This window comes from Chelonia mydas, chromosome 6, assembly GCF_015237465.2.
Source record: "Chelonia mydas isolate rCheMyd1 chromosome 6, rCheMyd1.pri.v2, whole genome shotgun sequence".
NCBI lineage: Eukaryota > Metazoa > Chordata > Testudines > Cheloniidae > Chelonia > Chelonia mydas.
This window is the reverse complement of record NC_051246.2, coordinates 70,427,251-70,453,085: the sequence shown is the minus strand read 5'-3', so window position 1 is coordinate 70,453,085 and position 25,835 is coordinate 70,427,251. Positions and strand designations below refer to the sequence as shown.

The window sequence follows — 25,835 nt, the reverse complement described above, 5'->3', positions numbered from 1 at the left end:
GAAGGTCCAAAAACAGGGGCCCAGAATCCACTTCTGAACATCATGCATCACACCTCAATCCCCTTCTCCTTCAAGCCATTCCTCAGAACATATCTGGTCCATGAAGACCACAGATCCTAGACCTCCTCTGAAAGAAACAGTATCTCATGTAAAATAAAAGAATTCAAGGAACAAAAGGAGCCAATTAGCCAGAGAATAAATGAAGTCAGTTATCATTTCTTTCAAAACTACATTTAAAGGATTGATCAAAAACATATGAACTGTGGGTAAAAGTCTGAAGCTGAAATTCAGAAATATGCTGAAGGGTTCATAACAGAAATCAGAAGAGAAGAGTTCATGTAACATGTAAAAAAAAAAAAAAAAGGGAAATTTTTGTGGGTTAACATGTTCTTAAGCGTAAGTGCTTACTTTAAAATGCATCATCTTCCAAAATGCATCCTGATGATATTTTGGCATGTTACAAGAACAAATTAACATTTGCACACTAATGAGCTCACCCACTGGACATATTTAGATGCAAGTTCACACCTGTTTTCAGGTGTGTGCCGACTTTAACTTAATATACCCGAGTGACGGAGGGAGCGAGGATGGGCACAAAGCGGGGCGGCTCCTACGGGCAGAATTTAGCACCCAGCGTGGCTCTCAGTGAGGAGTTAAAGATCTATAAATGGGTGTTTGCTTTAAAACAAGAGAAATTCTACTCAACCCAATGGCAAAAGATCAAGAGGCTCGGCGTTAGGAAGAACACGCACTCGCTCTCTCTCTCTACGGTGCAAGAGCCGTCCCGCCCGCCTTCCCACCGCCACGGAGCCCACTGCCACCTCCTATACCTGTCTCCCCCGACGTTCCCAGCAGCCTCCCAGCTCTCCATAACCCGCCGCCACATTCCTGAGCCATTAACGATCCCAGCCCCTCCGACGGGGCAGCACCTACAGCCGCCGAGCCCCTGCCCGCCACACAGCCGCGAGGAGGCCGACAGAGCCCCGTACTCACAGGCCGCGTCCTCCTGGTTCCACAACAGCGCAGCAGCCCCGCCGTCCATTACGCGGCTCGGACCGAGCAGGCCCCACCACCTACCCGGGGCCCGCCGCGGCTCCCACAGGAAAACAGCGACGACGAGTCGCGCTCGCGACACGAGCGGGAACCGCGGCGCAGAACAAGAGGAGCATGCGTTCCCGCAGCCAATCAGCGAGCACAGCAAACGCCTTGCATTCTGGGAAATGGCGATTTCGTTACCGCGCGGCTCTAGCCAATCTCTCGCTCTCTCTCCGCGCTGCTGGGTGGTGATTCGCGAGAATGGGGCCAGCCGCCATGCTGGGTGTGGCCGACGAGGTGCCTTTCTCTCCGCCATCTTGAAAGTGACTCTCCCCCGCTGTGTTGTCAGGTGGGCGGCGCTGGTTTCCGCTTCCGGTGGGGTTGGTGGCTCTGCTTCCCGGGCAGGTGTCTGTGGTGCGGGGAGACTCGGGATGGGGTATTAAAGCGACGGCTCCGCTCGCAGTCTGGACTCCAGCGCGGTAGCGGCGCCTGCAGGTGGGAGGAGGCGGAAATCTCCGGGTGTGGCGCCCCGTTTTTCCGGGGAGCGGGGCGGCCCGTGTTGCCCAGCTCGAGGTGGGGTGGGAGCAGGGCGGAGTCCGGGTCTGGTGCGCTGGGCTGGGCTGGGCTGGGCTGGTGGCTGGGCTGGAGAGCGCTCTGGGCTGCCCCACGCAGGGGCTCGCTCCCCGAGGCATGGGCTGGCTCCCTCTGCCCATGAGCCTGGCCTTAGTGCGGGCCCCAGGCGTGAGGCCGGAACGGGAGCTGGGGATGGGGCGGTGAGTTACCGGGAATGGATTTCAGAGTCCTGAGCTCCTGCCCAGTGATCGGGCCTGGAGGCTCTCCCCGTCCTGCGGAGCTGTGATCGTGCTGCCCTCTCCTGGGGAGGCGCCAGCTGTGCTAAAAGGCTTCGCCAGTTACTAGCAACAAAGGTAGTGGGGAGTTGGCGACATCTCCAGTTCTAGTCACCGTGGTGACTTAGCTGTGTGTGTGTGTGTTCACTCATGTACAATGTTCCCTCTAATTTTTGATGGGCCGTGTGTGCAAAAAAATTGCTTCTGTGCAAATTGTTGTGCTTCTGTGCAAACTTTTGTGCATGCGGTGTTTTGCTGGGTGCCCACGGTTTAGGATCTGTGTGCGCGTGCACAGCTTAGAGGGAACAGTGGTCATGTGCTTATTATCTCCTGATACATTTGTTTAAAGTGTGTCCTTTTATAATGCATTCAGTGAGTGCTGTTTAGCTTGTGTAAGAGAGAACTGCTGAGCTCCAGGAAATGATGCTGGGTGGCAGATACGTACCTAGATAGAGAAGAAAATATAAGTGTTTAAGCATTAGAAATAAGAATGGCCCGCAACATAAGAATGGCGATACTGGGTCAGACAAATGGTCCATTTGGCCCAGTATCCTGTCTTCCAACAGTGACCCAGTGCCCTGTGCTTCAGAGGGAATGAACAGAACAGGTGATCGTCAAGTGATCCATACCCTGTCGTCCACTCCCACCTTCTGGTAAACAGAGACTAGGGACACTCGGAGCATGTTATTACATCCCTGACGATCCTGGCTAACAGCCATTGGTGGACCTATCCTGCTTGAACTTATAGGTTTTTTTTTGTTTTGTTTTTAATACGGTTATAGTTTTGGCCTTCACAACATCCCTTGGCAAGAGAGTGCCACACGTTAACTGTGTGTTGTGTGAGGAAGTACTTCCTTTTGTTTGTTGAAAACCTGCTGCCTATTAATTTCATTGGGTTTCCCTTAGTTCTTGTGTTATGTGGAGGAGTAAATACATTTCCTTATCCCTGTTGTCCACACCAGTCAAGATTTTATAGACTGCTATCATTATCCCCCTTTGTCATCTCTTTTCTAAGTCTTTTTAATCTAGCCTCATATGGAAGCTGTTCCATCCCCCTAATCTTTTTGTTGCCCTTCTCTGTACCTTTTCCAGTTCTACTATATCTTTTTTTGAGATGGGGTGACGAGATCTGCATGCAGTATTCAAGATGTGGGCATACCATGGATTTATATAGAGGCATTGTGGTATTTTCTGTCTTATTATCCCTTTCCTATGGTTCCTAATCATTGGCACTTCACACTGAAGAATGTCAGCTGCCCTCTTCAAGATGCTTTTAGAAGAGCAATTTGTTTCTTTATCCTTATAGAGCCTCCTCTTCTCTGCAGAAAGAGTTTGGGAAAGTCTTTATACTAGGTGATTGCTGAAAGAAAGGTTCTTAGGGATGTGGAACCCTTATGCTACTCATTGCCTTTGCAGCACATGCAAACCATGCTTATATTGTTGGTTTATCAAACCTTTGTGCAGATCTGGAGCATATGATAAATGGCATGAATCTTGTACTATGTTAGGTTTTAAACATCTAATTTGATATTCTTTCTCCCTGGCCTTTATAAGGGAGGGATCCTGTTTGCTTTCTGTATGAACTCACAGTACCTAAGAAACGCTATCAGGTAGTTTTTAAAAGAAATAAAATTTCTATATTTAGTGGTTTAGAACATAAAACTGGTAGGTCCTGCCTCCCTGTCAGCAAACTGACAAGGCAGCAACCCCCAGTAAGCTTCATAGATATTTAACAACTCTTCCCTAGTTCTTATCCAAATGTCTTGAGGTGCTTTATAAACTTTTAGTTATCTGAGCCATGTAGGATTGTCTGAGAGGTACATAAAGAATACTGGATCACTTCACCCATGTGCTGTAGCCTCATCTGGGATGGAACACAATTACTGTTTAATAACAGACAGCAGCAGTATAGCCAAACGAATAATCTATCAAGTAGAATTTGCAAGGGAAATTTAGGAAGGTGTAATGTATTTACGTGGGGCTGGGTAAGTCTAGTACACCAGGGTTTAACACCCCTTCTGTCATGAAAAGTGACATTGTCTACCTCATGAATTTGAGTGAGCATATTCCTTAATTTTGCAGATTACACATAATATCATGCCTTCAGCAATATGATGCCCACTGATAATCCTATTGGGATATTAGTTCAGTATTCAGCTGGAAGAAACATGTATTACATCTATTCTGCTCCTCACAACGCTTCAGGGGTTAGATTTCAGAGTAACAGCCGTGTTAGTCTGTATTATAAATTGGTTAGTCTCTAAGGTGCCACAAGTACTCCTTTTCTTTCAGGGGTTAGAGTGGCTGCTCTAGGAAGGCTCTTCAGGGGACAAAGAAGTGGGCTGTCCCCAGTGCTGATGAGGGGGCTCTTTGGCTTATCAGGGTCTGGCAAGTGGATTCTGAGAGAGGCCCAGTGCTGATCTGGAAATTCATCCCTTTGAGTACCTCACCCTTCTGTAAGTCTAGGCACATTATCAAAGGTGCTTTTCAGTACATTTGGGACAGCAACCGACTGTACAGTAAGGTGTTAAATTTGTGTATAATAGATGGTCTTCCAGCCAATCGTGGGAGGGCTCTTATACACTGGTCATGGGGTTTTCCCAGGGGCAAAAAGCTGGCTTTGCTTGGACAAGTAAAAAGCTGAACATACTACAAGAAGAGACAGCTGGAAGAACAGGCACTGGTAATGCCATCTCATCTTTACAATGTGTTCAGGAAGTTGATAAGAGAAGCCAGGAAGGGTGCAGAATGGTATCTTTGGTTTTTTTTTGTTCTCCCCCTCTCCCCCCCCTACAGTTGCTTTGCTTGTTTGGATATGAGACAGACTTTGAGGGGAGGGGAATATGGGAGGGGGAGGGAGGAGGTTCTGGTGCTGACACTTCATAGTGTCCTGCAGCAGGAATCTGCTGTGCCTATAACATAAGTAGGTTTCTTCTCCTTTCAACTAATTAAGGGATTTAAAAAAGCACATATGTTTCTTCCATGCACTCTTTCATGTAAAAGATGTAGTAGTCCTAAGTCAGCTGTTTTTATCTTCTAAATCACCTAATTTCAAATTTATGATAGTACTGCTCATCACTTTTTATCTCAAATCTCTGTGCAAACATCAGTATATTAAATCCCTGCATTCCTTTGGGGATAGCCATTGTCTCTCTCTTTCAGTTGTGATAACTAAGGCACAGAATAGTTATGACATGAGTGAGGCCACACAGAAAGTCACTGTCAGAGCTGAGATTACAGCTCAGGAGTCCCAGTTTGTTGCTGAAACAATCATGTTTGTCTCTTATTTCCTGTCTTTCTTTCTTTGGAAATATATCATACCTGTAGATGCTCCTGTCAGCAGCCTACGGTTTGGTGTTACCCTGTTTTTAGTCAAGTGTGATTGTGTGTACTCTACTTGCGTTCTTCACTGGTGCTTGCGCAGAATTTCACAAGAAATCAATGAGCTAGTGAAGGAATTTCTTTTGAGGAGAGTTTTGTAAATCTTATTCACTTTTACTGGTAAACACACCAGATTAAACAAAGGATAAATCAGGTTAGTTATTTGTATAGTCACCTGACAAGGTTTAATGCAATAATTCAACACAAACATTTTATTCTGCAACACATGACATCTTTAAACCTATACTCTGGGAAAACTTTTAATTCCCTTGATTAAGGGACAGGGCTACATACGCCTATTTAGTATCATTACCATAGTTCAGCAGTTTTGTGCTCCATAGAATTTTTTTCTGTCTAGATGTAAAATTAATGTCCAAAGGGACACAGTCAATTGTATTATCCCACTAAGAATTTCTTACCTTTGTTGTCATAAGTAACATCTGCCATTAATCTAATGGAAAGATCCCATAGAAAACATTGACTGGATTTATAGACTTTAAGGCCAGAAGGGTCTATTATGATCGGAAGGACATAGGTAGTAGAACTTGACCCAGTGATCCTTGAGTCAAATCCATGATGTCTGGTTTAACTAAGCATATTTTTTAGGTACAGACCCACTTCTAATGTAAAGACTCCCAGTGATGGAGAACTAAATGCTTAATCTGTTCTGATTGTTAATTACCCTCATTGTCTTAAAATTCTGAATTTGTCTAGCTTTAACTTCCAGCCTTGTATCTTGTTATGCCTTTGTATACTAAATTCAAAGAGCGCTCTCTCAGAAAAATCTTCCTATGCAGGTATTTACAAACCATGACCAAGTCTTATCTATCTTTATCTTCTCTTGGATAGACTAAATAAACTAAGCTTCTTTAATCTTTTGCTGTAAGGCACATTTTCCAGACCTTGAATATTCTTCTGGCTCTCTGCTGAACCCTTTTCAATTTCACATCTTGGAAACTGGACATGGTACTATCTGTGTTTAGGGCAACAGAGAGACTATTGCTGGAATGCTATGTCCCTACTTTTACTTGTGATTCCCCTACTTGATGTCCCAGTATTTCTGGTGCACAGGAGCTTTTCACTAACAATAATGGCTCTTTGGTGACTCTTCTGAAATAATTGGGGTCATCACTTGCAGATAGAAGTGGGTATTTGTCACAGATTGACTTATTAATCTCTGTACAGATGCCCTTTATAATGGGGGGATGTTATAGAAGAAGCAAGTTCTGTGAAGCATTTCTCACTTCATAACAGCATTCTCTGTCGTCTTAGGGTAAAGCTTTAGCCAACTGCTCTCTATCCGAATGTTGGTTTTGGCAAAACGTGGCAGTAGCTGTGTGGTGGTGGTGGTGATTGTTAGATGGTGACCAGCTCTACATCCATGTGGTGCTGGCACTTCAACCTGGGTTGCTTCATCATGCCTCCCAGCAGCTTCTTAGATACGTTGAATGGTATGCGGGGCAGGACTCACCCTTGTGGGACTCTGCAGATGAGGGTTTGTCAGTGGAGGAATGGTTGCCCTCTGGTCTGCTCTGAGAGGAAGGATATAAACTATTTCAGTGTATTTTTATTCATCCCACCAGGTTCTTGTGGAGAGACAGGAGTATTCAGTGATCAAAGATATCAACTATTGTACTACATTAGACTTTTGTATAGTCCAGTACTTCTCAAGCTAGTGCCTTTTTTTAATTCAGACAATTTTGTGGACCCCCCCATTATGAAAGTAAAAAAAAAAAAAAAAAAAACCCTAAGTAACAATAAGCCTTTTGTAAACAATAATACAACTATTACTGCATTTGACCTCAAACACAGAAGATTTTGGTTCACTGCCCTGAAATTATTCTGGAAATCTTGTTTTCACTGCTTGAGAACTGTAATAAAAATTTCAATGCCTCACAACCCTCTGACTGTCTCTTGTGATCTCTCCTGTCCCCTTTCTGGAGAAGGGGTGGAGGGTCACAACACACCAGCTGAGGAAACACAGGTATAGTCTAAATGCTTTCCATATTATATGGAATGTAGTCTTCTCCCCCCCCCCTCTTTTGTGGAAGGCATGAGAGTACAACATACAAAAGAGGGGAAATCCTACTAACTTAGTGAATGAGATGCTTTAACAAATGTAATATTTAGGAGGAAAAAGCAGGTGCTAGACTGGGGACAATTACTGGAAAAAGGAACTGCCTGTAGACTTAAAATGAACTGTGTTGTAATTTTTTTAATCTAGATAATGAGCTGAGTTATGAGGTAATTTACCAGGTTGAGACATTAAAGACCAGAAAACGTGCACCGTGATTTGTTAATAGTGATGAGCTATTTGCTTTGTATTGTTGATCAGTCTTGATGTTCAGAAATATTTTATTTCCTCGTTATTTCAGAAATCTTTAAATTGAACAGATCTGGCTACATGAGGGGAAATTAAATTTGATTCCACACATCTTTCCCCCTCCCCCCCCTTATCATTCTAACTGGATGTGATGCTTATTAAATGCACATCACTCTTAAACTATAAATTGTGCAAATGAATGACTTCTATTAAAATTTGCTATGTTATGTGGCTAATGCATTTAAAGCTACTTGACCTTCTAACACACTAGGTTGTTAACCTGAGAGAACAGGTAGTGCTAAATGGCCTTGTGGTTCTTGGCACTCTACCTGCAGTCAAAAAAGTAAGGAAACTGGTTGGATGGTACAAAGCAAATATCTCCAGCAATCCTGTTGGATTAAAGAATAAGATTAGAGCTAGTACAACGTTTGGTATCTATTAAAGTCAAAATGATTTTTGTGAGTGCCTGTAAAGTAGAAGGAAGTGGAGAGAACTTTAAGGGTTTGTGTTGGGATCTCTTCCTAATCATTGGGGTACTAGTGTTCTTAGCACCTGAATCTCATTCAATATGATACTAAAAATAGATGGAGAACAGCAAGAGTGCTTCCTAGAGCTGAGATAGGTCCTGCTGATAACTACAGAAGTACACAAACAAGGAAATTCTCTCGTGCTTTTAGAAAATACAGGATATGTGTACACTGCAATAAAACATCCATGGCTGGCCCATGTCAGCTGTCTTTGGCTCAGGCTGCTGCAGGGCTATAAAATTGCAGTGTAGATGTCTGGGCTTGAGCTGGAGCCTGGCTCTGGAACCCTCGCAGCGTGTCTTATTGCAGTGTACAGAGAGCCACAGGGCTCAAAATAAGTACCTGCCAAAAATGGAGTGGAGGAAGTACAAAACTGTCGAAGAGAAATAATCTTAGATTTCCTAACATTAGAGGAATTAAAACAACTTTATTTAAAATATATATATATATATTTTTTTTTTTTTTATTTTTTTTTTTAAAAATCTCCATAGCATTGGTTGTGGCCACAGCTGCCTAAGGTGGAGAAGCAGCAGAGGGGAGAGAGCTGGTACAGAGAGCATTGGGAAAAGCAAAAAGTTGATAGTGGGGACTGGCCAGAGCTGGGGAACCCTTGCTGTGTTAGAGGAGAGCTTGTTTAGAGGCCCCCAGGAAGGAGGGGAAGAACCAGCCTAGGTAGGAGAAGCTGATTCCAAAACAAGAGGGTTGATGCTCAAGGGTAGATGTAGGACTTGCAGGCAGGGACACCTTGGTGAATGGAACACTATGGGAAGTCCCCTTGCTGCAGGAAGCCGAGCCCAGAACAAAGGGCGAGTCTGGAGGGATGTTCCCTGAGCAGGGGGAGCACTCAGGTCTGGAGGCCTGACTTGAGTGCAATACTGTGGGGAGTTCTGTGGCAGGAAACCTGACTTGAGGCAATGAGAGAAGACTTCAGGAGAGGAGTGACTCTTGGAGCTCTCAGGCAGCCTGGAGAGTAGGGCCCTGGAAAGGGGCTAAAAGAACTTTGACGGGTGGGTGACCTGTGAACGGTGACCTTTGAAAGGCTTTGAAGAGCTACTGTGTTGTAATCTTGTCTGTCTTTGCAGATTTGAGAGGAGCTGTTTTTACTATGAGTGATATGTGAACTGAGACACTCCATATGAATATAGGGTTTGAATTTGCACTGAAATATAATATTCCTTTGTGCGGGTGGATTTCATGGAGAAACTGAGACAGGCCTGACGATTGCGCTATGGTCTGCTGCAGGAGGATGCCCCAGGTGGGGCTCATCAGATCAGTGTTGCATAGTCTATTTTAAAAGCAAAATAAATCCAAAGTAACCATGTGATTTGCAGAAAGTATAAAAATTAGTATGCCGTGTTTTCCTCATGCTGCCCTGCCAATGTTCTTCAAATGTAAGCAGTGCAAATTAGCTCTTGAGGTGAGTCTTCATGTTTATTTAGTCTCTTTTCTTACAGTGCCAAATATACTTTTTCTTTTTCCCTAGGAATATGACAATCACCAGCACAGACCACTGAACAGACATTAGAGGCTAACAACTTCTGATTACTCATAACCTGGAAGTATGAAGTGGGAAAATTAGAGATGATAGTATTCCATAGCCAGATGTTGGGTGTGGAGTTTCTTACTGCTGAATCAGTCTATGCAATTCTTCCAGTTTCGTTCACAAATTGGATATCAATTTTTCTCTCGCCTCTCCCCAAAAGGACAGTTATTGTACAAGGCAAACATGCAATGTTAGAATCATAAGATGTAGTAAGACGCTGGCTTTGTCATCATTCTCTATACTCCAGCAGTAACTATCCTCTTTGGCTGACAGATAACTTAATTTTCTTTTCCCTCACCCCTTTATTGGTTACACTCAAGAAAAAAGGGGGAACTCTTATCTGCCAGGAAAAGCCCTTTATCTGTTTTTGAGGAACAAGCATCAAGGCATAGCTTGTTCTCTGATACTGGTGAGGAAGGAAGAATTTGTGAAGCTGTATTATTAGCTGAGCAATAGCAGAACTGGAGGGAGGGCAAATGGTATGGTGGAGGGGACATTTCTGGGAGGGAGGGGATAGTGTGAGAGGCATGTCTGGGGAGAGAAGGGACTTGGCTAGAGGATGAAGGGGACTCATAAGTTGATTGAACTGTCATCTTTGACAGTCTAATTTAAATCTTGTTTGAACACACCTACCCTTAGCAGCATTTTTTTCTTAAGTATGGAAATCTTCAATTGTGAGGTTGTTTTTAGTTGTTCTAGATTCATGATGTAATTCAGGAGGACTATACAAACTCCCTGTTGCAGACCACAGCTTGAAATCCACTACGGAATACTGTAGGTGATCAGAGTTGCTTATGTTAGAGGCTCAAGTGATCATTGTTAAATGTATCCCTGGATAAATTTAACTATGATAAAATTTACAAGTTGACACAAATATTGAAGTGGTTGGAAATATACAGGAGATAAGCACCAAATGCCAGTGACCTGGATAACTTAGAGCAGTGGAAGTTACAGGCAATGATGGAAGATATATTAATGTAAAGATCTACACATGGGAGACAGAATAATAACTAAAGTACTATATTTATTGCAGTCAAGGAAATTTCTCATCTTTCTTGGCTTCACTGGTTTAAGATTACTTTGTTGTCTCAGCAAACACCATTTGCTTCAGGGAAGGCTTGGGACAAGAGTTTGAGGGGGATGTGTCTACAAGATAATGTCTGTTAGAAAGTGAGAACTGTTGCTGAAATGGGTGAACAGTGTTTTCTGTTTAGTTACATGTTTAGAACTTCTTGGTTTTTGGATATCTTGACACTAGAATTCAGTCTTTGTACATTTTTTTGTAGGTCATAAAATTTACCATAGCTGCTGATGGTAATACATTACTTTCCATTCATGTTCTGTTTGCCCTGTGGAGAGTTGGATTTTGTTTTCAGGGAGTTACTCTTCAAATATTGACTTTCTTCTACTTTAAACTGCTATGTTAAAGTATCTGTGGCTAATATTTTTGAGTGAGGATAGCTGAAATCTCTTTCCTTATGGAGGAATAAATAGGGTTTTTTTGGTAGGAATACCTTTCTTTGTATAAAAAATGTGCAGAGAAGGGCTACTAGGATGAGCCAAGGAATAAGAGGAGACTCAAAGAACTTGGATTGTTTAGCTTAACTGAAAGGCTATGGGGAGATATTATTGCTCTCTATAAATACATCAGAGGAATAAATACCAGGGAGGGAGAGGAATTTAAGTTAAGCACCAGTGTGGACACAAGAACAAATGGATATAAACTGGCCATCAACAAGTTTAGGCTTGAATTAGATGAAGGTTTCTAACCATTAAAGGAGTGATGTTCCAAAACAGCTTTCCAAGGGGAGTGGAGTAGTGAGGGCAAAAAACTTAATCAGCTTCAAGACTGAGCTTGATAAGTTTATGATGAGACTGCCTATAATGGCATGTAGCTGATCTGCAACTGCTAGCAGCAAATATCTCCAGGGGCTGGTGATGGGACACTGGATGGGGAGGGCTCTGAGTTACTATAGAGACTTATTTCCCAGGTGGGTCTTGCCCATATGCTCAGGGTCTAACTGATCACCATATTTGGGGTTAGAAAGGAATTTTCCCCCAGGTCATATTGGCAGAGACCTTGGGAGTTTTTTGTCTTCCTCTGCAGCATGTAAGTAGGGATCACTTGAAGGTGTAAACTAGTGTAAATGGTGGATTCTTTGTAACTTGAAGTCTTTAAATCAAGAGTTGAGGACTTCAGTAACTCAGTCAAAGGTTAGGGGGTCTATTACAGGAGTGGGTGGATGTAGTTCTGTAGCCTGCAATGTGCTGGAGGTCAGATTAGATTATCATGATAGTCCCTTCTGACCTTAGAGTCTGAGTCTATGCCAGGGCTTAGAGTTCAATCCATAATCCCCTTATGTTGAAACTGCATCATATAGTTGGGTATGTTTCTTAGTAGTCTATTTGAAAAGAAGACCATCAAAGTTTAATGGACGCTCTATTGTTAGCCCTTGGACACTGCCCATTTGAAATTCAAGAGAACCTCAGAAAAAAGCAAATAAACCCCACATTTAAAATGACACAGATACATGTAACAATTCTCCGGTATCGGACAGTGTCAGAATTGGTGCATGGACTGTGGATCTGAGCCTAAATTTTTTTCACAGTTTGGATTGATATAAAAAAGATATCAAGAAAGTTATATCTTCCCTCCAATTTCCCTAAAATTAAGATACTTCTCTAAGGGCTGGATCGAGCCATTAACCTCTCACCTTACCTGAAGGACCCCTGAATTAAGTGAATCCATGAAGTTGCTGAAGGTGGAACAAGTACACATGCCTCTCCTACTGACCAGGGTTAGGAGCTTCTGTGTCAGAAGGCTCAAAGCTAGACTGAGTCTTCTAGACCATCCCAACTGGGAATGCAGGATTGAAGGCCCTGTTTCTCTCCCCATCCTTTTTCCCTTGCTGGTCTGCCACTAAGACTGGTGGACCCCAGGGAATGCTTTTCATACACCTCCTGTTTCCTCCTTCAGACTGGCTTGAGCGCATGGTTCAGACATGAGTGGCCTTGGCAAGATGCACAGCCATGTATTGCAGGTTAATGTAAATTAAAAACGTCTACATCAGACAGGGTTTCTGCATCTTTGTATGGTTACCATGAGCAGTGATCCCAAGATGGCTGTAATATTTAGTTAATTCACATCAGTCAATTTCCTTTGGAATGGGTGCATAGAAGAAAACTCAATTTGTTTTCACTAACAGTAGAAGTCAGAAGTTGCTAGACACTAGCGTTCTAAATCATGGAAAAAGTGTGGATGCCTTTCTAAAACTCATAAGCTTGTCTTTACTCAAAGCAATACACTTTTGTTCCAAATGTGGAATGTTAAATTTTATTTTTGAAAAGTTTGTGGAAAGCCAAACTTTTTTTTTCGACATCACTGCTTACATGTCCACTTTTTAAAGCAAACTTTTATATAATAAAAAGCTCAGACTAGATGCAGTATCTAGCTTTCATTGAGGTATTGCTTTTACCCAGTTGTTTTAAACAGGGTTGTCAGAGGCCTAGAAGCTGTGACTTACCTAAGTTCTGTTTTATCTGACTTACAGACCTTAAGATCTTCTTGGTTTCTTGTGCTTTGGCTTACAGCCATGTGACCTCTGAATAGCTACATGGAAATATGGTGCTATATATTAACTCCTGTCATTTTGCTGGTGAAGTTCACCTATTTGACAAGTATGAAACTTCTACTACAGTAGAACCTCAAAGATATGAACACCAGAGTTATGGACTGACTGGTCAATCAGACACCATGTGGAACCGGAAGTAAGCAATCAGGCAGCAGCAGAGACAAAAAAACAACAACATACTGTACTGTGCCTGTATTGCATCTTAAAGGTAGGCACATCGGGGCTGCCTGTCCCCGCCCCACCACCTACTTGCCATGTGGGAAGCACCACTTACAGGTAGGAGGTGAAGTTGCTGAGTTTCACTGGCACAGCTATGAGCCCCCAAGAAGGCAGAGCAGGAGCAGTGCTGGGATCTGCAGCTTTCCTGTAAGCTACAAGCACAGTTTCTTTCCTGCCCCCTCCAGGAAAGAAACTTCCTGAGTTCCTGCTGGAACCTGGCCTGGAGTGTTTGCTGGAGCCCAAGCTCCTGCCTGCACACTGCACTCTGGAGGAGCAGCTCAGTTTTAAAGGGCCACACATGTACCACTGACTCTATGGTGTCCCAGGGTGTCTTATTCATCACGCTTGTAGCCAGGGGCTAGAACCAGCTGCCTGTGCACACCCCCATTTGCTGGGCAGCCACTTACAGGTAGGTGGTGAAGATGCTGATGTTCACGGGCATAGCTGTGAGCTCCCACTCTGAGCAGTCTGCCCTGAGGAGCATCTCATAACATCTTGTTGAGAGTTACAAACGTTTTAGAGTTACGAATAAGCTCCATTCCCGAGGTGTCTGTAACTCTGAGGTTCTACTCTATGCCAAAGACAACTGTTGAATAAAACTTGTGATCAAATTTGGAACCTTCATACTGTAAATAGAACTTGTTTTACTATGGCCGGGGAGAGGGTGTGGCCGTTATGATTTGCAGGCCATGTGGTGATGGTGTCTCCCATCAACTTGGCACTGACCCTTTACAGGGGAGCCCTCTTCTTTGCAGGGTAGCAGTAAAGTTGATACCAAGACCTGACATTACTCCTTCAATTGATGCCATTGCTAATATTTAAAGCAGTGTCCTGCAACTCCCCCCGCGCCCCCCCAGTTACATCTGTGCTGCACCTCACTGGTGGCAGCATGTAGGGTATATGTAGCTACGCACAGCAGTCAAAAGCAAGCTGCATGCTACACATCTCAGTGAAAGGCTCCAGCAGAGGGAAGCAGCAGGGAAAGGCTCTAGCACAAGGGAGGGTAAACTATGGCCTGCAGGCTGGATCTGGCCCGTCGGGGCTTTCAATCCGGCCCGCGGGATTGCCAGCCTGGTGGCACAGCGGGGCCAAGGCAGGTTCCCTGCGGCTGGCACCACATCCTTGGGGCTGCAGAGCACTTCATGTGCTGTCCTTGCCAGCAGGCACTGCCCTCCCCCTCGCCCCCCCCAGCTCCTATTGGCCGGGAACAGGGAGCCATGGCCAATGGGAGCTTCTGGGGTGATACCCACAGGCGAGGGCAGCACACGGCAGAGCTGCCTGCCCTGCCCTACCCCACCCCCAGGAGCCACTGCCGGACATCCTGGGCACTTCCAGGAGCAGCGCGAGGCCAGGGCAGGGAGGGAGCCTGCCTTAGCCCTAGCTGTGTGCCGCTGCCACCCTGGAGCCACTTGAGGTAAGCAGTGCCGGGCCGGAGCCTGCACCCCGAATCCTTCCTGCCACCCTGCCTTGAGCCCCGTACCATGCCCCTCCTACACCCCAACCCCTTGCCCTTAGCCCCTTCCTGCACACAGAACCCTCTCCCACACTCCTTTTCGCACTCCAACCCCTTGCCCCAGCCCAACATTCATGGCCCTGCATACAATTTCCCCACCCAGATGTGGCCCTTGGGCCAAAAGTTTGCCCACCCCTATTCTAGCAGCTCCCTGTGGCTAGGAAATGCTCTGGCAGCAGGGAGCTATCAGAGCCTTTGCCTGCTGCCTCCCACTGCAGGAGCCTTTCCCTGTGGAGGGGAAAGGCTCCAGCAGCTGGGCACTACGCTGCTAAAAATAGCAGTGTAGACTGGAAGGCACTGCTTGGGTGTGTTGGGAGCCATGTAGGGTCCATAGGCACTGGGTTCAGGCATGTCTTTGTCACCTAAGCAGTGCCTCCCTGTCTACACTATTTATACTAATGCTGGGGGCATGCAGTGTATGCACTCTGCTTGATGCCGTAAGGAGTGTGCAGTGTCGAGGTACCCTTAGTGATGGCTTCAACAGTTACCAGTACCAGACTTAATTGATCTATTTATCCTGTAAGTAAAAAGCTTTACTACTTACCTTTTACGATGGCTTTAAATGAATTCCTAGGAAAATCTTACTTTTTGCTTAAATGTATACACCTGATCTGCTTATGGGTATAGGGAAACTTGCCTGATTTCATAAGGATTAATCATTCCAATTTTCATTGTGTTCTGAGAAACAGTGGGTTTGGGTTGGCAGTGAGATACTGTGCAACAAAGGGATGTCTAGTGTTTCTGCTTCCCCTTTTTTTTTTTTTTTTTTTTTTTTTTTTTGCAATGATTACGTTGTGTGTGGGAACTGTAAGATAAGCGGCTCAGAAAATAGATTAATATTGGGCATCAGTGTTGCAAGATAGTTAACTGCTTGGCTAACCAAATAAATTAAGTAAACTGGCATAAACTGTCTGTTTGCTTTCATTGTCAGGTGTTCCTGAAGAGGTGAACTGTAAACTCTGAGCACCTACAAGGCTGGAGCTCTGGGAAAGGGTGTGCTTAGGCTGCTGGGGACTCTGGGTTAGCTCTGGTCCTGGGGTGGTCTAAGGCAGGTGGGTCATAAGAACCATTTCTGTGAAGGGAGAACAGACAGAATCTGTGACCAGAAGTTTGCCAGAGATGCCAAGGAAAGAGACTATGCTACAGCCTACTCAGACCAACAGAAGCTTAAGAGCACGTGGGGCCCAGTATGATAGGACACAACACAGCAGCCTGATCGGCCCTAGCAGAGGGAGCCCTACTAGGACTGTGTAACAGAAGTTAAGAAAAGCAAACTCTCACCTATAAGTTAGTGTTCTGTTAATGCATTTCAGTTTGTCCCTTACTGTAAGAGAGCCAAACTTGCCCCCTTGGAGTGGTGGTCTAGCTTGTGCCAACCAAGATATGGGGTACTTAAACAATAAGGAAAGTACCAGCTACATATTGCCTGCCCTGATGAGATTTGTGGTTGACAAAATGAGCATTTAACACTTTAAAAATAAATCAGTTGAGATTCTGTATAGTCTCCGATTCTTTTTTTTTTTTTTGGTGGGGGGAGGTCGGGGAAGGAAGTGATTGGGAGTAGAAACATGGATTCCACAAAATGTGATGTATGATGAGGAAACTCTTCCTATATAGCTTTCTGGGTAATACTCTTTCTCTTCTGTTTTCAGTATCTGTCAAAACTGTATTCTCTCCAATGTTACTGTTGGGACATAGTCTTATTCCCCACATCCATCTGTGATGGAATTTGTCAGGGATGATCTTGTACACCAAGTAAAACAACGATAGCTTTAAAGAGACGATGAACATTATCTAAACTGATTGAATTCATAGACTAGCTTCTTGTGAAGCTTCCCTTAAAATGTACTTCATTATAAGGCTGTCTAAGGAACTAACATTTGTGTACTCCTGTTCTAGTTCACTATAATGGTAATGTTTAGGAACTAGCACGTGGCTAGGTTGGCTTCAAGAGGAAAGGGGGGGGAAATGCCATTCAGCCTTAGAAAAACAAAGGTGTAAAGATCCTTAATTTTGTTTACTGTTTCATTTAGCCGTGACTGGAAAGGACCTGCAGCCAGCAGTACCACTTCCTCTCACCAGCTAGTACATGCCTTTTGGGGTTCTCTCTTATGGTAAAAATGATATGCCTGGAGTTGTGTGGGTGCAAATTGAAGTGAAAACGAGGCATTGTAAGCTTGTGACTTTTTCTTATGCTTTAAGTGAAACTCCAATATCTGTGCACTGTAGAAGACTTCTTAACAAAAAAAGTCCATTAGTCATAATGTGAAAAAATTGCTATATGGGATTAGTTTTTCTTGGGCTAAAACAACCTTGCTGTGGGAATTCTCTCTGAATAATTACATGAGATAATACTCAACATAAGAACACCTCAGATTCTAAGGAATTCTGGAAGCAACTTGGCTGGTAAGGGTATAAAAGCTGAGTGAATAATTTTGATTTTTTTCAGTTCAGGGACCGAACCAAAAAATCCCATGTGGGGGGAAAAGTGTCAGTTTTGAACTAAAACTGACTCTTCAGTTTTTCTTGCCAAAAAGGAAAATACACTCCCCCCCCCCCCCAATTTTTGGTAAAACAAATGTCTCATTTAATTGAAATTTTTTTCATTTTTTGTTTGGGTACTTTTCAAGTGTTCACCGTTTGTTTTCAAATTTAGCTAAATTTCTAAATGAAACACCATTTCAAAGTGAAATGCTGAAACACTTTGTTTCAAAATGGTTGAAATCGAATGTTTTAATTTTTTTCAAATTTGTTTTGCCAAAACTTAACAGAATTCGACCCAAATTTGTGTGTAGTTGTGGTGCCTTGAAAAAATGCATTGCTAGCAAATTTACTATTGATGGAAAAGAAATTCCCCCAGTTTTAGTACAATGTATAATTCTTTTTCAGAGGTCATGGATGTTTCCTTTACAGAGTAGAAAAACAGTATCTTCTGCAGATGACTTCAAATTGGGTGTTCTTGGTTTCAAATTTATGCTGGCTCAGTTTTAAATTCTTTGTTCTTACTGTGGAATAATAGTTAGCCAGTGCACATACATGCATTTTTGCATTCTGTCTAAAAATTCTGCATGTAGGTACTGTAGGTTAATATTGAGGAACTTGGTGCTTCAGTGTCAAGACAGCATCGAGGAAAGCTGTAAACAAAGTCATTTCTCAATTGTTCTGGGTGAAAGAGGAAACGAAGATTGTCGAAAAGGTGCTAGAAGGCTGATACTTTCAAACCATTGTCTAGTATCCAATGTTCTTCTTGGCTTTTTCTGGTATTGATACATTATGACTATTTCACAATTGTATAAACTGAAACCAGTTTCTTAAGCATGATAAATAGAGCAGTGGATGGAGAGGAATAAATTTCAGGTTACTAGTCTGACTAGAACCTTCAATGAAGTTCTGACTGGGGGTTGCCACATCTTTAAATCCATATAAGGGATTGCTTTTCAGTCTCCAAATGGTATTGTCGTGTATCACGTACTGCAACACCAACGCACAAATGCATGAGGTTAGGATGATTTAGCAACCTCAATTGAAGCCTTTATTTTTATGGATCCATGGAACAACTTTTAATTTACTCTTAACCTTTTATATAACGTGTGTCCTTAAAGAGCCATTTTATTTGATATATTGAAGTGCTAAGGTTATTGTGCCCACTCTTCCTTCCCTTCTCTCCTTTTCCTTAACCCGTTGCTTTCTGACCTATCGATCATGTATAAAAGACCTCTCTTTAGGCTGGAGGCAGAAGTGCTTTAGTGGCAGTATGATCAGGTTCTTAAAAATGGAGTGCCTTGGATTTATCAAAAACACTGTCTAGCTGGAGAAAGTCAAGCTTCATTGAGTTTAGATGCTGAGGGCTTTGTGGTGAGGGAGGTGGTACCAGACCCTTTTCATAAGCAAAGCTTTCCAAATGCTCAAGATCCTTCTTAGCATGAGGCAATTAATGTTCTTCATAAAGTAAATCTAATCCATGCAAACTGTAGAGAATATTGCTCATTGTAGTACATTTAGTTCACAAGCAGAAATCTGGGAAGATATTCACAGTAATTAACGTTGGCCATTACCCAACAGCTGTGGTTCTCTACAAGTGGTATGCATACCTCTGGGAGTATGCAAAGGTCTTCCAGGGGGTACATCAACTCATGTAGATATTTGCCTAATTTTACAACACGCTACATAAAAAGCACTAGTGAAGTCAGTACAAACTAAAATTTCATACAGACAATGACTTGTTTATACTGCTCTATATACTATGCACTGAAATGTAAATACAATATTTATATTCCAATTGATTTATAATTATATGGCAAAAATGAGAAAGTTAAGCAATTTTTCAGTCCGTGTGCTGTGACACTTTTTTTTATGTCTGACTTTGTAAGTAAGTACTTTTTTAAATGAGGTGAAATTTGGGGGTACATAAGACAAATCAGACTCCTGAAAGGGGTACAGTAGTCTGGAAAGGTTGAGAGCCACTGCCCTACAGTTACAGCAATCTGGACTATAAAGCTCTTGCTGTTACTAAATTAAAATCAATGCTAGAGAGCAGGGGTGGGCAAACATTGTAGCCCAAGGGCCACATCTGGGTACTGAAATTGTATGGCAGGCCATGAATGCTCATAAAATTGGGGGTTGGGTTGCGTGAGGGGGTAAGAGCTCTGGCTGGGGGTGCGGGCTCTGTGGTGGGGCCAGAAATCAAGAGTTGAGTGTGTGGGAGGGGGGTCCGGGCTGAGGCAGGGGGTTGGGTTCGGGGGGGTGAGAGCTCCAGCTGAGATTGTGGACTCTGGGGTGAGGGTGGGGATGAGGGTTTGGGGTGCAGGAGGGTGCTCCAGTCTGGGACCAAAGGATTTGGAGGGAAGGAGGGGGGGATAGGGGCTGGGCAGCGAGTTGGGGGGTGCAGTCTCCAGGTGGTGCTTTCCTCAAGCAGCTCCCAGAAACAGTGGCAGGCCCCCCCCCCCCCCCCCCGGCTCCTATGTGGAGGCACAGCCAGACAGCTTTGCATGATGCCCCATCCGCAGGCACCACCCCTGCAACTGCCATTGGCCGTGGTTCCTGGCCAATGGGAGCTGCGGGGGTGGTGCTTGCGGACAGGGCAGCATGCAGAGCTGTCTGGCTGTGCCTTAGCTTAGGAGCTGGAGGGAGGCATGCCGCTGCTTCTGGGAGCCATGCAAGCCCCCAACCCCACTCCCCAGCTGGAGCGGGGAGAGCCCCAGACCCTGCTTCCTGGCTGGAGCTTGAGGACCAGATTAAAATATCTGAAGGGCCAGATATGGCCCCTGAGCCATAGTTTGCCCATCCCTGCTAGAGAGGCAGGATGAAAATGGAGTCAAATGGAACTAATATTAACTTGAAATACTTACAAAAGGACAATCTTGTTGGACAAATAGCCTTTTCTTTTGACTAATCTCTTAAGAAGAAAAATATTCTGCAGCTTCTCTTCCATTTTTTTTCTGCCATTACATAAGTTCAAATTGACAATCTTGAAAAGCAGTCCAAATTCAGAACCAGAACAGAGCTTTACTAAACTTTTGATGAAGAGATTGAGAGAGCCAGTGTACAAAAGTATTAAAATGCAGTGATTAAATGGTCAGCTCAGACCATTGCAAATTCAGCTACCAGAATGGTCATGCGAGTGGTGCAAATCTTAGATTAAAAGCCAATCTGGTGCTGTGCAGACAGCTGTCTCAGGAAAGCTTATACTGGGTTAGTTTCTAACACCTATTGTAATTGAAAGGAGTTGAGTTTTCAGTTGACTCCAGGAAATGCTATCTCAGAATAGAAACAGTGTATACTTGGATGCTGTGTATATAACTAAACATTATTTTCAAGTACATTACACACTGCATGCTGAAAAGTGATACCTGCAATTTGTACTTTGAGACTACTGGGCACAATAGTTAACATTTTCCCTGACTCCAAAATCATCAGTCGGATTTCTGTTCTTGTTTGAGGTTTTTTTACTTTAAGACTTTCTGGTCTAGGAAGAACTCAGGAAATGACCAGTAGCTAGAATTTCCCATGAAATGTAAATATCCTTTCTAGGACAGGGATTTAACAATAGCAGAAAGAGAACCAACATTAAAATACTTTATTTACTGGTTAGTTCATGAGTTTTTTCACTCATACCTCAGTTTTGTAACACACGGTGAATAGCTCTGTTAAATAACCCCTAGTACTATACAAGCATTGTACTCTGCAGAAGGAAGTAGGCATGCTTTTATACTCTGAGCTCAGTGTGTTGCCTTCCAATCATCTTTTCACTTGAAAAGTGTCATTTGTAGCAGTCTCTACAGACTAATGCAAACCATCTCCAGAACTTTTTATTATGGGTTAATGTTCTGTTTCGATTTTTACAGGAGACTAGACCTTACTTCCTTTTGATCAACTCCTTTTAAAGCAACATCTCATCATGACTGAACTGTCACCTGAAGAAATTCAATTGAGGGCCCACCAAGTCACTGATGAGGTAAACTTTTTTCCAAGGCTCATTCAGGATCCTAATATATAGGTTATCCTAACACAGTGTAAACTTGTGGAGAATAGGAAGGTATGGGGAGCTGAGGAAGAAGATTGCAAGGGCAAAGTTGAACATCCCAAACTTCTGTATCTTCACTTGGCTCTCAACTTGTAGCTGCTGGGGCCAAGGTTTTTTTTTGTTCGTTTTTTTTTAAATAGGAGCCTGAAATTTCACTCCTAAAGTGCCACTTGCCTGATTTTTTTTTTTTTTTTTTTTGAAAGTGCTGAGCACCTACAACTTCCATAGAGACCAATGAAATCTGGGGGGTGCTTACCCTCTTAAAATCAGGCAGGTGCTTAAACACACATTTTAGGATCCTGAAGTTATGCTCCTATTTTTTATGATCTTTGCCGAGCTATAGTAATTGTCCCTGAGATATCACAGAGCAGTTTTTCCTAGTGTCTGAGGAGCACTTGAAGTTTCAAGTTTATTTTGTTCACCTTAGTGTGTGTGAATAATGGCTAATGGAGAAGAATCCTAGATCATTGTAGCTCTGATATATAAGTGTGGATAGTTGCTTATCCCTTATTTCCAGGATACTAAAACTTTTTTTGTGCACTAGGTATTTTATTGTATTGAACGCTTAGTGTTTGAGAGTCTTATTCAGCGGTGGGCAAACTTTTTGGCCCAAGGGCCACATCGGGGTTGCAAAACGATATGGAGGGCTGGATAGGGAAGGCTGTGCCTCTGCAAACTGCCGGGACCCCTTGCCCCTAACCACCCCACTGGGACTCCAACCCCCCTGTCCACTGCCTCCCAGGACCCCGCCCCCTGAGACCTCCTGCCCCCTTACCATGCCACTCAGAGCAGCAGGACAGGCTTATTGGAGGTGGGCGTGTGCAAGCTGTGCTGCCCGCATGATGGCGTAGCTGTGGGGGGGAGGGGCTGGGGGCTCAGGGGCCAGGCAGGATGGTTCTGCGGGCCATAGTTTGCCCACTTCTGGTCTTAGTGAAGCACATCTTGTTGTAAGAGAATCAATATGTTAAATCTTCTCTTTCTAGTCTTTGGAAAGCACAAGGAGGATTCTTGGCCTGGCTATTGAGGTAAGGGTGCATTTCCAAAGATTTAGCAAGCGCTCCAACTTGGTGAAGCAGTGATGTCAAACAATCTCAGAATAAATTGACTATACTTTATCAAATGTACAAAGTAAACAAACTGGAAGAAAATAGAAATATTTTTCTCTGATCTTTCAGTTATAGTAATTTGTAACAAAAGTAATTGGAAAAAGAAGTTCAGACAGTTTTTTGATGCTGTCATAACTGGAAACACTAGAACTGTCTACTGGCAGAAGATAAGGTGAAATAGCAGACAAGTGTACCTTGAGAGATGGAGGAGACTAGGGCTTTAAAAAATAACCTAGTTATAAGGATACAGAATATGGAGACAAATTATTGGCTATCTAAAGAGAAACTCTTCCTCTTCTGAGAGCCACAGTTGTGTAGACGGCTTTCCAGGTTGCAGCTGAATCTCCTGCACTTCCATGTTGTCTGACAGGTCAGAAATAGTTGGTGTCTTGTGACCAGTGTTAAAAGGTAAAGTAACTATTGGGATACAAGACCATATAGAAGCAACACAGAGTGGAACTGGATAACGTTTCACAGTCTAATATCTGGCAATCCATTAGTAATTCCATCTGAAGCTGCAAGGAAACTGAACATCAGTTCCCAAAGTTGAAACTTGTATCCAGCCATGACTGCTTGGTAACCAGGAGCCAACCACACTACCTGAAGAGTAGGGGGGCGGGTGTGAGATGTATATCTTTTTCTTTGTTTCCATGCCCAAAGGGAAGGTCTGAGCTGCCTTGGGACTTCTCATCCTCATTGACTGCTGTCAGTGAGCCAGGAGTTGGATGGGGACTGGCATTACCAGCAAACCGAGAGGCGTCCTTGGCAAAGGCTGTCATGGGAGGCATCTCGTGTGCATTCTTCTTGGATTCATAGTAAAATTTCTTTCTTTTCTGAGAAATATGCCAAGACTTAATAACACTGAAGACTTGAGCTTTTACTGGCTCTTAGAGTTAAGGACAGCTGAAGATTGCAAAGATGCATCCTCAAAATGAAGATTTGATTGAGAGTATGCTTGACTGCCTTGTGCTGTGGCACATGCTATTTTAGGAACTGTGAAAGATCCTGGCACTAATGGGGTATCACATCAGCTAATTCTAATTTAACAAAGCTCTTCAATACTGGAATCTGTGGTAGTGACATACTTAATACTGGTTTCTTCAGTACTTGAGAAATTGCAAGCGCCTTTAAACTCCCCACACTTTAAAGGATCCTTAGAGAAAATCTGCATTGGACCAGAAAGTTTTGCCTTTGTAGGCTCAATAGTTGGACTCAGGGGTCTCTCTACTGATGTCGCCTCAGTGCCCATTTGAAAACTTGAGCACTTCAGCCCTGACTAAGCTTTGGGATTGATTTCCCCAGTGCCAGAGCTGCTGTTGACTTTGACTGGCCTAAAATTGAATGTAGGCTACTTTGTTACTTCAAAGGGCAAGTGGCTGATCTGGTGTAGGGTCCAGAGACTGGCCTCATAAGGCTTCCTCCAGGAGGAAGTCCTACCACTTTCGCTGCCTACTCCGGCCATCCTATTTGAAGGTCTTACCTACTGGGCAGTGACGTAGGTGGTGAGGTTGGGAATTGATTTCTCATTGATTTGTCCATGCCAAGTTTGATCTGTTTGAATATCTGAGTACAGCAAATCACTTGAAATACCTTTCCCTGTTTAGATAACTCAAAAGGGGTTCCTACCAACTTTTAATTGCTTCTGCACTGAGACTCAGCAAAATTGTCAGTCCAAAAAAGACTCTCAGAACACTGTACATTTCTAAAAAGGATATTAATAGAAGTGCCATTTCAACCAGAACTGCAGTATTGTCACTATGTAGTCACTTTTTTTTTACACTGTCCTATCATGTGACACTAAGGGCTGGTCTGCACTACCACTTAAGTTGATGTAACTTTCATTGCTCAGGGGTGTGAAAACGACACCCCCTGAGTGATGTAAGTTACATCGACTTAGCGCCAGTGTGGACACCGTTTTATGTGAGTCGGAGACGCTCTCCCACCAACATCGCTTCTGCCTCTCAGGGAGGTGGAGTAATTATGCCGATGGGAGAGCGCTCTCCCATCGACATAGCGCGTCTTCACCAGACGTGCTACAATGCAGTAGTGTAAACTTGCCCTTAGTGGTGGCCTGCATGGCAAGCTTCCATTATTCCAATATTGTAGTTCAGGGCAGGTGTTATTCTAGTTAGCACTAGGGCCTTTGACTGTGTGCTGGTATACTGAAAGCAGTGTTGTTTCTGCAAACCTCCTTTTCTCTTTACAGTCCCAGGATGCAGGAATCAAGACAATCACCAGGCTGGATGAACAAGGAGGTGAATTCTACCTGTGTGCAAAGCAGAGTTGTGAATATTAACTCTTAATGGTCTGCAGTAATATCTGTGCTTATGATTGGTGTCCTAATTTATCAGTCTTTGGCCTCAGTAACTCATTTTGGTATAGAAATGAGGTTACTTCACTAGTCAGATGTTCCTATGTTTGTGCAATTACAGTATTTTAAGGTTTAGCTCCGGTTCATGTCACCAGAGTTTGCAAGCTGTGCAATTAACTTTGCTATTGAACCTCCCGTCCCATCCCCCTGACAAAATAATGTTTCTTTACTTTAAAAGCAGCTAATAACATCTAAAACATCCAGACAACATCACTATTACACTGGGGGGGGGGGGGAGGGGAGGGGAGGGAAAGCTTTTAATTTAGGATTGCTGGAAACATATAATCAAAAATTCTATTGCCGCATATGCCACTGTTTGCTTTTGCTACAAAAAGTCCCTTTAGGGGACGAGTGGCTTGAATATACAGATCTAATTTGTAGCTTAGATGTTAAAACACTTCAGATAAAAGCTTCCCCTCCAATAAGGTCTAATCTCTCAAACTTTTGTATGTTTTGTAACTACTTTTTTTAGAACAACTAAGCCGGATAGAAGAAGGCATGGACCAAATAAACAAGGACATGAGAGAAGCTGAAAAGACCTTGACAGAGCTCAACAAGTGTTGTGGCCTCTGTGTCTGTCCTTGCAACAGGTCAGTTAACAAATCCAGACCCAGGTCTGAATTTCTGGGATCCCACAAAAAGAGTACCCTATTGGGGAACATTCAGAGGTGAAATAACTAAAGAAAATCTTTCTACTTGCTGTTGGAGTAAAAACTACACTGATAGTCAACTTTCCCTAAGTGGTTTTTAGGGAAATTGATAACTGCAGCTTGCTGAGGAGTGTACCATTAGATAGGGATTAGTAGCTAAAACA

The 25,835-nt window shown here is 43.5% G+C and overlaps 2 protein-coding genes across 10 annotated transcripts in view; one reads left to right on the top strand and one right to left on the bottom strand.

The window, feature by feature from the left end:
• Positions 1 to 1,390, bottom strand: part of ZNF106 (zinc finger protein 106) — a 76,946-nt gene extending 75,556 nt beyond the window's left edge. For 2 of the 5 annotated variants that reach the window (XM_037900402.2, XM_043547832.1), the window contains exon 1: positions 994 to 1,338. The gene's annotated coding sequence lies outside the window, so the exon portion shown is untranslated. Of the gene's footprint in view, positions 1 to 993 lie in introns of all 5 variants that reach the window. The other 3 variants (XM_043547830.1, XM_037900401.2, XM_043547831.1) reach the window with 3 other exon arrangements.
• SNAP23 (synaptosome associated protein 23) overlaps positions 1,275 to 25,835 on the top strand; it is a 39,444-nt gene continuing 14,883 nt past the window's right edge. Inside the window, exons 1-6 of one of the 5 annotated variants that reach the window (XM_037900408.2) lie at positions 1,397 to 1,530; positions 9,598 to 9,673; positions 21,366 to 21,475; positions 22,528 to 22,569; positions 24,857 to 24,905; positions 25,494 to 25,611. In XM_037900408.2, coding sequence (XP_037756336.1) covers positions 21,419 to 21,475; positions 22,528 to 22,569; positions 24,857 to 24,905; positions 25,494 to 25,611 — 266 coding nt within the window. In that variant the 5' untranslated portion in view covers positions 1,397 to 1,530; positions 9,598 to 9,673; positions 21,366 to 21,418. Of the gene's footprint in view, positions 1,962 to 9,597; positions 9,674 to 21,365; positions 21,476 to 22,527; positions 22,570 to 24,856; positions 24,906 to 25,493; positions 25,612 to 25,835 lie in introns of all 5 variants that reach the window. The other 4 variants (XM_043547840.1, XM_027818162.3, XM_027818163.3 and 1 more) reach the window with 4 other exon arrangements.